Source organism: Hylaeus volcanicus, chromosome 2, assembly GCF_026283585.1.
Source record: "Hylaeus volcanicus isolate JK05 chromosome 2, UHH_iyHylVolc1.0_haploid, whole genome shotgun sequence".
Taxonomy (NCBI): Eukaryota; Metazoa; Arthropoda; class Insecta; order Hymenoptera; family Colletidae; genus Hylaeus; species Hylaeus volcanicus.
Window position 1 is genome coordinate 28,941,855 of NC_071977.1, and position 18,249 is coordinate 28,960,103.

The window sequence follows — 18,249 nt, forward strand, 5'->3', positions numbered from 1 at the left end:
ATAATAGATTGCGTACTATTCGAGTATCTTTTGAGCAAATTCATGATTCCACGTTTGTAAAAGTTCTCGGTCAAGTTAATAAGTTAATAACTATCCGAAATGCAGAGAGACAACCATCCCTACAAACTAAACGAAATTTTTGGTCGATAGTTCACGTAATAAATTTTAAAAGCTCAGGCATTAAAACGTGGTGTCCGATACAAACGACCGTCCCGCATGTCGTAATGTAGAATAGCTCCCCTCCAGAAAGTAAAACGCACGCAGAACTCAAACTGTCGGTACGCTTCTCCGTCACCTGACCACCAGTCGTGATTTCAAATTAACCGGGACGAGGCGACGCGAGCTTTTATTAAATTCCATTTTTTTTTTTTAACGTCCCCACGACGGTGATGTGTGCCCGCGGTGCATTGTTGATTCTCTGTTCGTTTTTGGTGTTCGTCGGCCACCATTGCCAGGAAAATGTCACGAGCGTCACGGAGGAGAACGCGCTAGCGAAACTGGTCAAAATGTTCTCCAAACCTGGAGCGTTCAAACGAGTGAGCTTTTGAAAAGTAATCATACTCGTTTCGCGAACCGTCGATAACAATTGTCGAGGATCGAGCGAAACGTCAGAATTTCTAAACAGGGCTATTCTACTTTATTGAAATATTTTATAACGTTAGATCGTGAAAATCGATACCGCGCCTCCATATTCGATCCTTTGTAACTCTAGATTTCGTACCGATGATTAAATATTTCTACTTAAACTAAAGTCGCGAATGATTTAATATAAAAGCACAGAATTCATTTCTACGGCTGATGTATATCTTCTTTAAACTGATTCCTATATAAATATGGGATAAAATGCCCATCCCTGGCGCGAAGGACTCTGAATCGGTTTGCTGCTACGAGTACCGGTACTCTATTGCGTAACAAAAAAAATAATTGTAACCGGAGAACGTCCGTACACGCACGAGTCTAACTATTACGAGTCCATGGGACTCTAGCGATTCCGAGAAGATCGTAATTACGATCCGTGTAATTAGCGATTATACTTGTTCAAATGTTAGAGTTTGTAATTTACATGATGTATGAAATGTTTACTTGAGGCATAAATAGGTTAAGAACATTCGCAAACATTGCACTCTCGCTGACCGCGATGAACCTGTCTGGCACCACGTACTTTCAGATTAATGCAATACTGGGTGAAAATTCCATCGAGGACTCTTTCGTCTCCTGCCCGAAAGGTGAGGAAGGCCTCGAGTGCAGAAGAGCCGAAGCCCGTCGATCCGTCGACTGCCCAGAAGGTGAGCTCGACATATTAACCCTTTGCAAGATTCATTATTAACACATTCACGCCGGCGCTGCTATTTGTCTTTCTCGCCATGGGGCGGCGCGGTGGTACACGCCATCTGATAGACACGCGAGCGCGAGCCACCGGTGGTACGCGCCGCCCGATGAGAAAGTCAAGCGCGAGTCACCGGTGGTACACGCCGACGCGAACGTGTTAAATTGCATAATTTTTGAACCGTGCGGGTTACTGCTACGACATTTAGTTTGCACGAATCTTCAGAGAATGGTGGTAACTCAAGCTGCTTTGGAAAAACAACGGTTTCCGCGGTATGCGATTGAGATTCTGACCTTGACATAGCCACTCCCACGGGCATTGTTTGCCCACGATAAATGCAAGCTTCGCGAGAGTGTTGATCTACGAATTAAACGCTAGATCTAGCGATCCATGCGTCGCGTCCTCTAATTCACCGTGGCGCGGTAAATCACTTTCAGGAACGTTTCTACTTTCCCCGCGAAGATCAAGACGTGCGTGGATAATCGGGAAAAGTGACTCGATAAATACCGACGAAAAAGAAAACATTGCGCAACTAACGATGCTCGGTTTGATTAGAAGAAAAACTCGGGTAAACAAAGGCACGTGACTCGAAGAGCTATGGAGAGTTATCGAAGAGCTTTTGAATAGAAGGAGAAATACAAGATTACGAGTCAACCGATCATTTCGAACGGTATAATACGAACTTACATCACGGCTTTCATAAACTGCGCGACTTTTCGAGGTGAATCGAAGCATACATTACAGCCACTCCTGGACATGTTTGCTCGCGCTAAACGAACGCCGCCGCGCGAAAGTGTTAATCTATGAATTAAACGCGCCTCTGGATCGAATGGAATCCCGATCAAATAATTGATTCACATTGTAATTTAACCTTTTGTCCGTTATTTACCGCGAGCCAGCACAATGTAACCTCGACACTTGCATGCGAACCTCGTCCGTTGCATTGTGTTAAATCGTCAACTGGCCATTTGACAACGAACGGAATGGAAAGTGGAAGTGTTTCGTTTGAGAAAAAGCAGATTGCCGGGAGCTCCGTTACGAATCGCTGTTTCCGTAATCAAAAGCGCTCCGGAAACGTTTCTACTTCTTCGACAATAAGAAAATAACATCAACCCCTGAGGGGTTAAATCTTCGGACGACACTTTCTCCATTCAATAGCGAGGCTTCGAGAAGACCATATTTTTTTTTTTTTTTACCGTGCTCGAAAACCGACTCGTAACTGACTCGAAATTGGGACATCCGCGGAGAAAGCCAGTTTTTAATGACGAAAAATTTACAAGCACAATTAAAAGTGTGGTTTCACCTTTTCCTAGAAATACACGTAACCCGTTGAACTGGGTGTCCCGCGAAGTGTGATGCACAGTGGATGTAGAATGCATTCGTACATCGATCAATTTCCCAAAAAACTTTTGTGTGAAATTGTAGTTTATTAACTTCTTTTTTTATAATCAATGATATTTTACATATTCTCGGAAATCTTTAAGATAGATGTAGTCCAAACAACATTTACTAGTTAATATAATTTGTGAAATTAAGAAAAACATGCGAAAAGTGGGTAAAAGTATAAAAGCAATAGGTATTTGTACGATTTTTATGGCGAACCATTTACAGTAGAGTTTGTAACGTAAACACATTAGTTTATGGCTTCGTACAAATTAGAAAACATCAAATTTCCAGTAAAGTACTTTTAAAAATAGCTCTAATAGAGGAATGGAAAAAGATCCCACTTCTTATTAACTTCTAACTAATAATTTAGTTAATTTAATACTTGGAAGAGTCGCAATAAGTATAAAATCAAAAGAGAATCCCACTAAGGAAGTATTATATACTTATAAATTAATATAAATTTCTTTTTTTTTAATCAAGTTTTAAAGATTAAACAGTTGTACGAATACTTATTGCTTCAACGTTTCTATCAATTGTTTTCTTTTTTTGTTAATTTCGTAACTTACATAAATAGCTATTTTTTTTCTTGTACTCTATCTATTCTAGAGATTTCCGAGAATATGTAGAATGTCATTGTTTATAAAAAATAAGTTAATAAATTACAATTTTACATAGTTTTTTTGGAAATTGATCGGTATACGAATACTTTCTACATCCACTGTAAATTTGAAAATGTCCTTTATATGATATAGAAAGAAAGAAGAAAAATGGATACGAACTTTAAGTCAACCCTAACGTTTCCAACGTGAATTTTCCTGTAGAATTGGGAACACGGGAAAATTGAATCTAGCCATATCGCGATAATTTGTATTGGTCGAGCATCGTGTCCCTCCTTTCACCGTCTAACGCGGGTAACGATGATTTAACGACCGAACTATCGTTACTCGTCCAATCTCGCATGGTCGCCTAATTACCACATCGAGAATGTAACCGCGATGAAAACGATGCGCTCGATATCTCGGCATAATTGGTTCTCCTTTTACTCGACAATCTTCAAAATATTCTCTGCCCATGCTCCGCGAATTGATAATCGACCGACTCGTTTTACACGCGTTGCGTAATACGCTACTGTGCCTGAGATTTCATTTCGCATGCATCCCATCGGAAAACTCTATAAACAAATACCGTTACGAGGGGAGAGGCTCGTGCGTTCCACCTTTGCGTGCGTCGTCTCGAAAAGATTTACAGCGGTCCTTGGTTCTAGACCAGTTTCCACGTGAAAAATCCGCACGTGATACGCGATACGGTTAGCCATTCCGTTCTTTTTCATTTCCAATCGCACTTGCGCTTATTCTACGCGAGGAATCGAGTGTCTTGCGTGTGATGCAACCGTCCATGAGTAACGAAATCGCGATGACTAATATCCGACGAGAGGCAAACGCACCTGTAGCGAAGTAGATTTGTAAAAAAAAAAGAAAGACAGATACGTAAGCAGCTTGCAGTGAGTACGGAAATTACTATGTAGGTATTGTAAAAAAAAAATGACATCGCAAAAAATCTTGATAATGGGACCACCGGGGAGACATGCACCGCAAGATGCAACAGGTTTCATTCCGACTGGTCGAGCCATCTCGGCGTAATCGGTGAACATACAAAAAAAAGAAATATTAGGTTGTCCCAAAAGTTTCTTTCGCTTTATTAATAAGTAATACATACGCAATATTTTATGTTACATTGCCGAATTGTGCACGATTCATTTTGCTCCATCACTGTTACGACATGAATATCTATGAAATTAGATTGTCTATTTATATAAACGCGACCACATAACATAATTGAGTGCATCTCGCGAAAGAAACTTTCGAAACAACCTAATACATGTCGAATCGAGTAAACTTCTCCCTTTCGAAATCGGTTAAAAATACAGAAGCTTTTCGCAAGATCGATTTCCTGACGAACAACTGATACAAGTATCGTTTCTTTTTCCTTCCAAAGGGGATTGTTACTGCTACAATTGCGCGACAGCTGGCCCGGAATTGTGGGCCTCGTGCTGCCGCGAAAGCTTGCGATGCTGCTCCCATCTCGCAGCGGCCTGCAGGACTTGCGACCATCCGACGCTGCATCCGTTCTGCTCGAAGCACTTCAAGAAATGCCTCGTCGATTACGAGAAGAAACAGAACTGATTTAGTAACAAGCGCAGAACGAAACGGGACAAAGTGAAACAAGCCAACGATACTTGTTCGACGTTTCAACCAACGGGAGAGAATTTGAATCACAAAGTATCTCTCTCGTTAGCAACGGCGACGCTACATACAGTTACTTCTCTTTATACACTAATAAGTAGTGTCTAATGTAAGTAATGAAAGCTTTACTTACACTATAAAGTAATGACTAACTTCAAATAGCGAATGTATAATTTACAAGCAGCCTATCGTTGAATTTTCGCTGCTATTCGGGATTGAATAATAAAAGTGCGCCGTGACACCCAAAAAGGCTAATTTTCTTTTAAACTGTATCGCGAGCTTAAAAAGGTTAAGAACCACTGTCCCAACTGAATCGGTATGGTATCTTGCATAAGTTGAAAGTTTTACGTCGAGTTTCTAAATATAGCGTTTATCATTCGACTTGCTAAACTGGTCCTCGTGTCATTTTTTGCTGTGGACATTTCGCTGCACGGGAACTAGGATACCGCGGAACGAATTGTGTCCGATTCGTAAAAATATTTACCGAAAACATTCTCTTCCGCTTTGGTCGTGAAACGATCCTGCTGGACGATCCAGCCCGGATCCCGCGAACAACTGGTACTTTTCCATCCGAAGCTGCGAGTGATGTACCGTGAGGTAACACGAAAATTCGTCCGTGACATCTGGTGGTGATCTTGAATAATAAAGTCGGTTGATACGCCATGAAAACATACGAGACGCCATAATAAAAAAACAAATGGCCAGAACGGAAAAGTACATATATGTAATACATACATGGAAAAGTAGATGGAGCATTATCGCTTACTTTTTTAGCAGTAGCTAACAGGGAACAAAGTGGAGCACACTTCAGTCGTTATCTTGTCATCCATGCTCTGTAGACGGATATCAACAAGTCTCTAGAAAAAGTAAAAAACAATAAGAACAAGAGGAACTCAAAGATTTCGTAATCGACAATGTCTCACGTTTCCTGGTCGATTGTTCACAAAAGGTCATCGATCCCGATAATCGTTGCATTAAAAAATAATAATAAACATCACTCGAGATACAATCATTGATAAGCTTTATTCGTGTAGTCTCCAGAGTATTCGGTAATCTGTACTTTTTTTTTTTTTTTTTTTGTTAACTACTAATCCCTAAAAATGGGGGGGGGGGGAGTCGGGGGTCAGAGAGATTCTCGTCAGGTGGTCAGACTTAAGATACAACAGCACGAATTTTTTGGACGTAAAATTTTCCACGGTGCGTGCGTAGATCTGTTTTCCAGACGATACGGCGATCCGAGTATTATTCGATATTTTTCACATTCGTACATTCTATTTCCGCGACCCTACGAAACGTCGGGCCACGTTTTTTTTTTTGTTACACAGCTTTCCTTCGAGTGTAATTAATCCTTTGCGATCCGGAGATCGGAAAATTCAGATCGCAAAAGGTTAAGAATACATTATTCTGCCGTTTTTGAAGTCCTGTATTTTTCTTTTTTTAATCATCAGATCCAAACCTTGGTTTATTTTTATTTTTAATGTTGTTTCGTTTCTGGCGCTACCGTTCTGCGCCAAATGTCCCAACGGTTTCCCTTCTTTTTAGAATATGAAATTACGTTAGCACTCGAAAGCACTTGACTCTTAAACAGCACCACGCAGAGGTGAAAGACAAGACTAGAAAGGAAGATAGGAAGAAACGTATTACAATGGCTCGTTTGTTTTTTCTTCTTCTTTTTTTTCCTTGTTTTCGCGTAAGATTGTCCATATTTCGGTGAACATAATCGACACGTCTTCGCTTGGTTTGGGCCGATATTCGTCACGAGGGAAAGGAGATGGTTTAAGTAAACGCAAATATTTCGCACGAGGGATGAGCTGGGTACCTGAAACCACGAGTAGGTAATAGTTGCGCGTAAAAAGTATTGCACCTGAAGGCAGCGACGAATAACCTGACGTATTGTATTCTGTGGCGATCGAATATCAGACTTGCGTGTGTTTTGTATTCATTCATATGGCGTTAGTGTGGTGGTCGCTGTTATCATTCATAAATGACGTAATAAGCGAAACAAAAAGTCATGTGGAAATGTTCTGATTTATAAAGTTTGCAGATGTATAAAAAAAAAGTGTATGTCGTTATTAAGTTATTTATTTATATAAAATTTAATTATATAAAAAGAAGAAACATCACATTAATACCATATACACACGACTACGACACACATTTAATTGTTTCAATACAAATGTATTCGTGAGCCACGTATCCGTTAACTAGATTAAAATCTACCGAATGCTGAAACAGAATCGAGTACTCTGCATTTACTCGGCTGTCGGACACGAATTATACTCAGCATTCGCGCGATACCTGCGCGTAGTTGCACAGCTATCGAATACAGCATGGGAATATTTTTAAGCATAACCACAAACAGAATACAAACTAGTAAGGTATTCGAAATACATTTCGTCCATCCCTGCCCGAGGCTCTGGTACATTTAGGGTCTGGAAAGTTTCATACCACATTGGCACACTGACTCAAAAGTATCGTCCCACCGCTACAGACTCGCGATGCGTAAGGTAGATGCGCACACGCTCGTTGTCTTGTATCTGCAACGATCAAGAGATATTTTCGTGGCCAAGGTACTGCTTTAAAAATTGCAGCAACGCGCGACCCTCTATACAAATGTTTCACACAAAAACTTTATTTCTTTTCCAAATATACAAACATCTCGAATAAATTAGGATCAACAAAGGTTACGAAATACAGTTCACGATTCGTTCTCTGATTAATCCCTGTTCAAAATTCGTCACCGATCGAGGTTCCAGTATCTAAACGTACCTATATGACAAGAAACTTTCAAAACTTCGACCCAATATGGATGAAATACCCCGACTGGAAGTTTCAGGTACCCGATACCCCTGCTATGCATGTTAAAATAACGATATATTGGATGTAACATATGCAAGGATAGGTAATTTTCTTTCTTGACGCTATCTTAGAGCATATACAATCCAGGACCACGTGGGAAGACTTATCGATATAATGTTTTCATTTTCTTCGTCATGGCCCTCTTTATGTACATCCCAATTGAGCTTAAGAACCGTACATCGACAATAGCAATATGCCTCATTTACGATTTCACATCAGGAGAATTGTACTTTAAACATTGTACTACTAATTAGTCTCTTGTATATTTCTGGACTTTATGTGCTCTAAGATATAAAACAAAAAGGAACATCTTCCTTGTATACATCGTAATTAATTTAAGAAGAGCGATCAACATTTCGTTAGTTATCAATATACCAGATGTTGCAACACAATGTATAATAATGGCAGAGAAAGATGTTTTCCTTTCATTATTCCTTAGAATCTCGATATACGAAAATCTAGCATGTAGCAGACGGAATATCTTGTGTACGAAAAGTATTAAACATTTCATTCTAGTATTATCCCAAGAGTCAAAATACAAAAATGCGATAACTTCACGTCCTGTCGATGAAAGTATGATTGAAACGTAATCACATGCGTCAGAGATAGGTGTAATTTGTATCTAGATATTTTGAATAACGAATAAAGGATAAACTGTTTATCCATTGCTCGTTACGCAAAAAAAAAAAAAAAAGAAACTTAGAATCTCAGTTATAGATTGAAATATAACGAACTAGAAATTTCACTGCTCCATCGAATGAACGTAACGAATAAATTGCTATGCGTTGTTATTATTCGTAATCTACTATTCGAAGAAAATTTAGCCCATTTCTGGCGGTGCGTGTTACAAAAACCGTGTTCTTCCTTGCTCCCGTGTTGACGAATAAAATCGGTTTTACGCGACAGGAGGATAGAGACAGCGGTAGAGCGTCCTGGCAACAATGATAAATATTGACAATGATATTATTTCGATTTCTCTTACACAAAAAACACAGATCTTGATCTATTATGCGATCGTTAGACGTTACTTTATGGTGTACATGTTTATATCAAGTATGAGTTGAAAATCTATCACGTAGTACAAAGAGAGATGATTATGCTATTTTTAGTTTATTAACTTGTATCATATACCGAGAAATATCAAGACTACAGTTAACTATATATTTAGTGATTCGGAAAATTTGTGACCAAGATCGGTTTAGCCGGAATCAATGAAATCAGATTATTAGTGTGAAGGGGGGGGGGGGGTGTTGTAGTAGTAGTAGTAGTAGTAGTAGTAGTAGTGATGATAAGTATTGCTGGGACGTGTGCCGGAGATTTGTAACTCTTTAAAGTGCAGATTCTTTTTTGTGGTTTTTTTTTCTTGCTTGTTTACTAAAGAGAGGATACGTCGTAAAAATTCGGTCGCCTGCCACTTTGTTGACCGGTTTCGGTAAAACTTCGGATACATATGTACTGTTAAGATTTCGTTAAATACTTTTACATCGACGTGACACATGAAATCAATCGCGCTATCATTAATTTATATACCCTAGTCGACAGTTTCATTCCTTTCTTTGTTTTCTTCTTCATTTTTCTTTTTATATATAATATATATATATATATAGATTTGAAACGTTCAATCGTCGGCAAATCTTTTACGTTTTCGTCTTCAACGAATCCTGCATCGATGTGAGCCAAAGTCTTATAATTATTATTACGAAGAGTTCCCTACGACGATTTGTGCGCGAATGACACTCGTGTCACTCTCTAACTTAAAAACTTGCTGAATGCATGTTCTGTCTTGTATCGACGAAAGAAAGGAAAAATGAAATTACTATCACTCCCACATTCATTTGCTGACTATCACTGACACATACACACACGCAGTTCTTACAAAGATCGGTTTTGTCGTAGCTACAACTTTCTCTCATTTTTCTTCTTTTCTCTCACCCTCTTTCTCTCGTGTTAGAATCGCCTTAAAAATACTCACAGTTCGAAGAAAATAAAGAGATATACACAGAGTACAGGTACCGCCGATGGTTAGAAATAATTCAAACCACCAACTGAAGGTCGGCTTAATTATGAGGGTCTACAAAAAGATTCCACCCTTTTCATCAGCTTTGTTGTTTCGCCACGTATTTTCACCCATCAATTATCACTACTATCGTTAGATCAACCAATTCAATTATAATCACGTAACACTTATTACTGTCCTTAGTGCCTTATAGATGTCCATTTGGTTCTTTATATATATGTATAATGTAATAATTGAAGCAATTAAATCCATTCGTGTGCGTCCGAGTTATTATGCACTTGATTCCGATTGATTGACATATACACCCAGTTTTCATTTATAGTATTGTTAATACCAACACAGGGTAACGAGTGCAAAGAAACTGCTGTTATACATTTAAAGACTTTTTAGACATTTTTTTCGCTGATCATCGTGAATCGTAAATAATGTTTCGCTTTAAAACCAAATATTACGGTAACCGTGTACCAACGTAACCGACAGCTTAGGGTTCTTTCTTTTCTTCTCAGAGAGGCAACTAAACCTTGAATCTCCGGGGTAACAATAACATCACACTCACAACGTCAATTCATATTCACAATCCGATGCTTGAATTTCCTCTTCACAAATATTACATGTAGTGTCTGTCCATTATTCCGGTTTGAGCTTCACTGTATAATAAAGATACCAATCGCACGACCGATATATTATCCTAAGTGTATGGAGAGTACGCGACTCTGCCGCGCACCCTCGGATCCCTTTAGTACGATGTCGTGGAAAAAGAATACGAGCATCTTCCTTCTCGATATTCTCTAACACAGCTCTGCAGTTTTATTTATTTGCATTTACTGTTCGATCTTTAAATGCGTCTGGTTACGTTTTCCAATTGTGTGGATGAGCTCGCGGTGGAGCCTGATTACCCTGCGCCTGAGACGCTTGCGACGGAATCATGTCAAGCAAATATTGGCGTTGCAAGTCCGCCGCTTGTCGTTGTAATTCTGCGAGACCCTTCCCGCCAGCCTGCGCCATCGCTAACTGGTAAGGGTACAATATCGAGGTAAACGGCGGCATCATGTGAGCAGGAAGTGGTTGATGAGGCGGCAGACCTGGTACAGGATTTTTTGCCAACTCTGGAGAACAAAAATTGTACTTATTCGTAAGTGCCCCTTATTATTTGTATCAATGAAAAATGTTAATACCGGAAACGAATTGAACCGATAGCTTCGAATATTGTAGAATTACCTCTGAACAACTGTTGATGCAAAGCAGCTGCAGCAGCGGCATGGTGAGGGCTGAACTTTCCACTTTCAGCCAATTTAACCAGTTCTTGCAGTTTAGGCGCAGGTGGGGTTGGTGCCAACGTAGGTGCCGGTGGTACTTGCGGTGGAGGGGCTGGTGGTGTAGCGACTCTTCTCGTAGGAGTAGCTGCTTTAGGAACTGGTTTTGGAGCTGGTGGATCTGGACTTGGACACGCTGCCTGTGCCAACCTCTGTTCTATTTCTTGTTCCTGCTGCAGTGCCTTTACGAACGCTGTTTTTAACCTGCGAATGCGTTTATTCGTTACTATATCGCAACGAGAAACGGTAGTCGATGCTATTGAACGTATTTCGTTTCGAATACGATACATACCGATTAGTGTGTTCTGCTTTGAGAGCTTTCTTGACGTTAGTCGTTACACAATGTTCGCATATAACTCTAGGATCGCGACCTGCCGGAGGTCTCTGGAAAGTTGCATGCTGTCCTCTTGGGCCTTCTTTCTTGCCACCGGTGATGGGTTTTTCCCACTTCCAGACAGGTGTAAAATCCGTTTTGCATTGGGTACATTCGAATGGTTCCGGAGGTGGTGGTATAGCCGGCTCCTTAGTAATAAAATCAACCACGTGTTCCAAACCCACCAAGTATATGAATTCTCCATTCGAGGGATTCGGTACAAAATGCATCTCCGGCGGTGGCGGTTTCGGAGGTGGTATTTGCAACAACGTTTTTTCGAGTTGCTTTCTTAAAGCCAATTTAGCAGCCGCCTGACGTTGCGCAGGCGTCTGATTATCATCTCTTGGTCTCTCCTATAGTTTTAGAAACAAACGTTAAATTCGCGTGGGAAATTTGGTTGGAACTTTGTTTTTAAACTTGCTATAATCAAATGAACCGATAACGTATATAATAAATATGAGAAACGGGAAGGAAGAGACGGAAATGTAACAAGGTTAAATACAGCGAAAGAAATTATACTGTGTTATTGGGAAGGTAAGAAAATAGTACAATATTTAATAAGAAGTTAGAGTGACGAGAGACTAAATATACTTTGACTAGTGGATATACCTGTTCTGAAATCACAGGTGTGCTTAAGGATGCGGTGGTTTTATTTTCTTGAGATCCAACAAGCAGCTTTGTGTTTACAAAAACACAAGTACGGTTATTTACATAATTCACAAGTATGACAAATAGTGTAATAAGTATATTTAAAAATATAACAAATAACTATGGTATAAGACTATATTCGAATTGTACTCGTTCTCAAAAGTATTATATGTTTAGCAATGCAATATATTGTACCTTACTTACTTGATGTGCAGGAGCAGGAGTTGGATCTTTCGTGGACCTTTCTGTTCGGTCTGCAGGTGCATGATAATTGGATACGTTTGGCGTTGCGCTAGGTGGCCTGCCCCTAGGATGCGGTGGTTGCGGTATTATCATGTTAGGTGGAATTCCAGTACTGGAAGAAGAACTTCGAGCAGCCGTAGGTGGTAATAACATTCCAGGTGGAGGAGCGTGTATACTGCTCCTGCTCGGCGCAGGCTGTCCTCTAAGTAACGGCGGTGGTGCTTTCCCTGTCCTATGACTGAAGAAAAAATATTTTAATAATAATAAATAAACGTGCATACTTGGAAAATAATACTCTATCGGTCTTACCTATGGGCGGCTGGTTGTACCGTGACCGGTGGTGGTAATTTACTGGGTACTTTCGGTACCGCAGCAATATTTTCTTTCAACTGTTGCGATTGCCGCAATTTTTTCAACAATACCAATTTCATTTCCTCCGATCTTAATTCCTCCCTTAATTTCCTAAGCGTCCTTTCGCGTTCAGCTAATTCATCGGACGACAGTTCCTTTATCGGAGGGAGAGGTGGCATATCACCTAATAAATAGCAATTCTAAATATTTATTTCAATCGCAACGATTATATAGCGTGTAGTACGCGATATCCAAAGCTTACATATAACAATATATTAGGCTACAATGTTTGAACTATAAATAAATATGTTATTTTTATAGTTAACCTTCATCGCTGTCTGCATTTCCATTCACGTAGCCATTTATCCTACGTTCATCTGGACTCTCAGCATAACTTATTTCAATTCTAGGTCTAAGATTGCGACGCGTTTTCCTATCATCCCCAGATTTTGGAGCCAGGATTCCCCTTGATGTGTTTTGGATGTTACGTGCTTCCGGCATGTTGTTATCTAGATTAGGACTCGAAGAGTAATGAAGACCTAAATCTAACGGTCCTCCTACGTCACCAGAGTTAACTGCAATCGATGGGGAATTCCTCCTACCACTGCTGCTGAAAAATACATGTTGCACCGTATAAAAAATTATTGGAAATGCAGAATGTAACTTATACATGTATATATAAAGAAGAAAAACCCAATTGTGTACAAAAACTTCTAATTATCATGGCGATAAGAGTACACTTTTCTTATCGCAAAGTACTGTAACGCATAATATGCTCTCATTCTTAACTATAACGATTAACAATAGCCTGGTTTCGTAATCGCAGCAATGTAAACAAGAGCAATTTGGAAACAACACAGTTTTCAACAAATTCCTTTCGTACACTGTCCAAATGCGAAGGAAGCAGACCCAACAAAAATATTTCTTTGAATTTACCTAACACTCAAGTCCACTACCGCATCTCCGTCCAAATCCATGGCTTCCATTCTTTCAAATGCCAAAACTCTACGAAAAAAAAACACATAGTATTTATTAATAAACTACGATTTATCTGGTCCACTTCAATTGGATCGATTTCAACAATAACGACACACAGCGAACACGTTCGCCGGGGACGAGGAGGAGGAGGGGGAGGAGGGGGGGGGAGGAAAGGGGGGTACTAAAAAACACTACAAAGAAGCCAACGGGCAGACGTGTGCGAGGGCAACCGTTTCGCAATGCTGTTGATTCGAAAGCGATAGAGAAGAAAAGAGATTCGCCGCGGCGGAATAAAAATAACTGGGGTTACCAAAAATCTCCGTTCGAGCATTCCGTTCATATCCACCGGAGCATCGTGCTTCCCTCTTTTTCACGGAGCCAACGACTCGTCCGCGACCACGCAATCACAACACCAAGCAGACACCACACAACCGGTAACAACGCGATCGACGAGCTCGTGCAGAACCGAAAAACACGAACGATCCAAAAATTCGCGTGCACGGAGACTTTTGCAACGCGGCCGATCGGCCCCGATATCCACGGAAGCAATGTCCTAACCTAACCTCCGCGGAATTCTAAAGACGTTTCAAGGAAGAAACGTACGTTCCTCGGGGATCGTGCACGAGGAAGATATTGGCGCGCTTTGCTTGGCCCGCCGGCGGGGCACGATACGCCGCGTGCCCTACCGTCCTCGTCTCTCTCTAGCACGAATTTACTCGCGAAGAAGGTTGGCGGCACACGAGATCGAAGAATTGAATTTGATGCTTCGGAAGTGGCGTCTCGGCACAATGGCAGCTAAGCGTAGCGGTACAAGACCGTGGCGAAGGGGGAGGGGGGGAGGGGTGCCCTGTACCGCGAGGGGAGAGGTACGGTCGCACATTAATTATTTCTCCCCTCACCCCGTCGACAGTCTCTCTACCCCCTCCACGACAGTCAGCCACTCACCCACACGAGGCGGCATCGGAACGGGCTAGAAACCAATCTCTTTCTCTTTCCCTCTGCCCTCCCCCCCTGTTTCTCTGCGGATTTTCCCGAATTTCGTCTCCGTACTTCTCCCTTTACCACCCCCCCCCCTCTTGCACACACCTCCCGCGCCCTTATGCCCTACGGGAAATCGATTTTTCGACGGAGTCCCCACTGCCGGCCTTCCCCGGCCCCCGGAGGGACGAAGGAGTTACAATGTTTTTGCAACGTGTATTTGATATCGTCCACGCATCTCGTAATTACTATTGTATCGGTGAAACCGAGCGCGACCTCTAGGTAATACGCAGTGGCGTATTATGCCCGTAGGCGAAGACGGGCGAAATTTTCGTACTAATCTCCAGTAACTGAACGATAGATAAATCGCCTGCCTTTTGGTCCGTTACGTTACTAACGATGATAATTGAAGTCTTTCATAAAATGAAATTAAACCGTGGGATTGAACGGATCGAATTTGATCTAAATCGATTGAGTAGCGAAATTTCTATTCTTTCGTGTACCATTCGAATAAAATTTCACCCATCTTCAAGGCAAACAAGACATCTGTCTAGACCAGTGGCGCACCCAGAGGGAGGAGATGCAAGCGTGCAATTGCGTCTCTTCTACGAATATCTATTTTTTAACCGGTAAAATTTGTTTAAATGCAAATGCATAATAACAAATTTATCTATGCATTATTTGTCTTGTCCCTCGTGAAGGTATGGGTCACTGATACCAATACCACGCTATTTGCTACTCTCTTCTCTTAAAGTGGCGACTCGAGGGCGGCATTTCGTTACGCATCTTCTCGTCGGACGTTTTGCTTTTTTAAATATCGCGATCTCTCGCGAGCACGCTTTCAGAGCGTCGTAACGCGAAGAAATTAACTAGTTCACGGAGTTTCTCTCGGATCTCCCGCCTTGCACACTTTCCAGATCACGTGACAGAGTAGGGTCTCTAAACTCTCGAATTGATGTCATAACATTTTTCATTTCCAGCCTTAGTTACTTTGTTCGTCGATCGTCGGCGAACAGATAAGTAAATTCAAGTTACGTGTGCGTAACAGTGACATTGTTTCTACTCTTCCACTACGCGGTCATTTAAATAACTGTGTGTTTCATGAATAATATATCGCGCAAAGGTGGAAAAACTTCCTTATTGGAATGTTCTTGGTTTTGTAACAAATAAAAACAAACGTTACATCTGTTAATTTACGATAATTTTGTTTGTTTTAATTAAGATGAGGAAATAATATCCAGCATACAAATTTGATTTAATTTAATAAATATATATTTTGTTGATCGAACTACTTTCTAATATCACATAAATTAACTTCCCTCGAAAAGAGGACCGTGTAAATATCAGCACGCGGGTCCCGTAATTGCTGGCTACGCGACTGGGTCTGTCCCTTTTGAAAATATCTTTTGTTCATGGGTCAATCTGGCAGAAAATTACGAGCGAGGTAAAGAGCGTCGAATCCTTGAACTGGCCTCCGGAACCCTAAAGCGACCTACGGCAATCTTCCACTTTCTTCCTAACCTAATAAACGAATGCCACTGTTACGGTAACTTAGCGAGCTAATCTTATCGGTGAGCAAATTGTTTGATTGCGAACCAAATTATCCGACCCAAAACAGAAACGGTACTCTCCGTTGCTCGTGCTGAAATTCCCGACTGTGCGAGCACCGTTATCGTAGGAAAATAGAAAAATCACGAGCGTAACAAAATCGCGTAACATCGATTCGTATCAATTCGACGTCTCGCCTTTTTATCGTCGCTTATGTATTAATAAGTTACCGACGCGAGTTTGACGTTACGCTGAATCATCGAGCCCCGGAGATGTCGAAATTCGTTGAGGAGATGTTGAGGAGATTGGCAAAATTCTTACCTAGATACGAATTTCGAATCATGGGTAAAAGGAAACGACTAAGCGTTTGAACTTGAATTATAGGTAGAAATATTTCACGTAAAAATGTAATTGTTCGGTCTCGGTGGAATGAAATTTCGTCCAGCTCTGACTGTGGCCAGCTGGAGAAATTATTCTCGGAATTATTTTCGAAGGTTTCGCGTGTTGAAAAGAGGGATTTTTCTCACGCCGCGAAGATTATTCAGGGGCAATGTTCACAGCTCCGTGCAGTACACGCGAATGGCTCGTTGGCGACGTGCGACGCCACCTCGCACGGGGCGACGGACACGCGACTCTATGTTTCCGCGTGCACAATGTGTATTTCCTCCTGCATTGATAATCGCGCCTTCCCTTGGAACGGTGCACCGGTAGTGTTTTGACCCTCGCACGCCAACGCCTGCCGCGTTCAGGAAGGCACACGTACCTGGGAGGAGGTCAGTCGATCGGAAAGCTGGCCTGAATTTGTATAAATCGTTCGGCATACAAATCAATTACGCGAAGCGTAGGGAACAGGGGCTGGCAGCAGGCACGCAGTTAGGCAGACAGTTAGGCAGCCAAGGCAGCCGGTTCGCTTTCCACTCCACTTCACTTCACTCCACTACGACACATTACACTCGATATCCAGTGGTTCTTAACCTTTTCGAGCTCACGGGCACGATTCGCGCAAAGACTCTTTTTAGTCTTCCCGGGCTCACGGCGCGAGTTTCAGAAAAAAACAAACCACTTGGCACGGTTCTCGTTCCCCAACGAGTACGGTGTAACGGTTTTAAAAACAATGCAAAAATAGGAATTCATCGGGTCTGTTGGCAAACATTCGCGGTGACTCGCATAGCCGCGTTCACAGCACGCTGGTGTGCCGCGGCCACAGCGGTTAAGAATCACTGCTCTATACTATCGCTTACGTATGTACAATGACATGGCGCACACACCACGTACCGCAGTCAGTGTACGCCGTAGACTTCTCGCTTCCCTCCCTGTCGCGAGCACACTTTACCGCCTCGCGACCGTGCTGCACGCACGATTTCCGCATGTTTCCAACCTTTTTCGTACGGCACACACGCGCATCGCGTTTACCATTGTATATACGAACGGATACGTTCTACGCGATCACATATAACCGTAGCACTGTACACAGTTTTGACGCGTGCCAACGATAACCGTAAAACGAACGTCGCGATTCCCAAAATCCCAGACGCACAACTTTGGCCAGGCTACCTTCCGCGCAAACGAGAAAAAATTCACACCGCCTCTGCGCAAAAATTAACGAGAGTGATTCAATATGGCGGCCTTGTCCGCCGTTGATGTCTTCCCCTCCTCCGACGCTCGTTTCGCCGGGCATCGTCGCCGTCGTCACTCCTCCCCTGCGCCTCTTATCCCCTCGTGTCTCTGTCTCTGTCTGCCGGCATCGAAGGTGTATAACGCCATGTGGACGCGGGACGAGGGGCGAAAGACGGGAAGTCGGTGAGGGCCCGGTGGGGTAGGGGGTAGACAGTGGATCTTGTCGCCCCCGTTGGCCCCCGGTATCGTTTGTCGGAAAAAGCGCCGCTGCTAGCTACGGGGCTTACCGGAAGCACCCCACGGACTTTGTAAATGCGCCTACGAAAGGGGCTTGACAGTCGTCTAAACAAATCCACGTGCTTCTGCGC

The 18,249-nt window shown here is 42.0% G+C and overlaps 2 protein-coding genes across 12 annotated transcripts; one reads left to right on the forward strand and one right to left on the reverse strand.

The window, feature by feature from the left end:
* The first annotated feature begins 240 nt into the window (after positions 1 to 240).
* LOC128872999 (uncharacterized) lies at positions 241 to 9,732 on the forward strand. The gene is made up of 3 exons (XM_054116248.1): positions 241 to 536; positions 1,169 to 1,286; positions 4,709 to 9,732. Exons 1-3 carry the CDS (start codon positions 390 to 392, stop codon positions 4,894 to 4,896), a joined length of 453 nt encoding a protein of 150 aa, XP_053972223.1. The 5' UTR covers positions 241 to 389; the 3' UTR covers positions 4,897 to 9,732.
* Positions 7,021 to 17,970, reverse strand: LOC128872997 (transcriptional repressor p66-beta). Of its 11 annotated transcripts, none has more exons than XM_054116242.1 (9): positions 17,540 to 17,970; positions 13,697 to 13,765; positions 13,087 to 13,367; positions 12,719 to 12,944; positions 12,362 to 12,647; positions 12,128 to 12,193; positions 11,438 to 11,871; positions 11,051 to 11,349; positions 7,021 to 10,938 (listed from the first exon to the last, which is right to left on the reverse strand). In XM_054116242.1, the coding sequence occupies exons 2-9, from the start codon at positions 13,744 to 13,746 to the stop codon at positions 10,682 to 10,684; spliced, it is 1,899 nt and encodes a 632-aa protein (XP_053972217.1). In that variant the 5' UTR covers positions 13,747 to 13,765; positions 17,540 to 17,970; the 3' UTR covers positions 7,021 to 10,681. The 11 variants fall into 11 exon arrangements, with proteins under 11 accessions (XP_053972217.1, XP_053972213.1, XP_053972218.1 ...); XM_054116238.1 differs by having other exon boundaries at positions 13,087 to 13,370; XM_054116243.1 differs by having other exon boundaries at positions 17,533 to 17,970.
* Between the last annotated feature and the right edge of the window lie 279 nt (positions 17,971 to 18,249).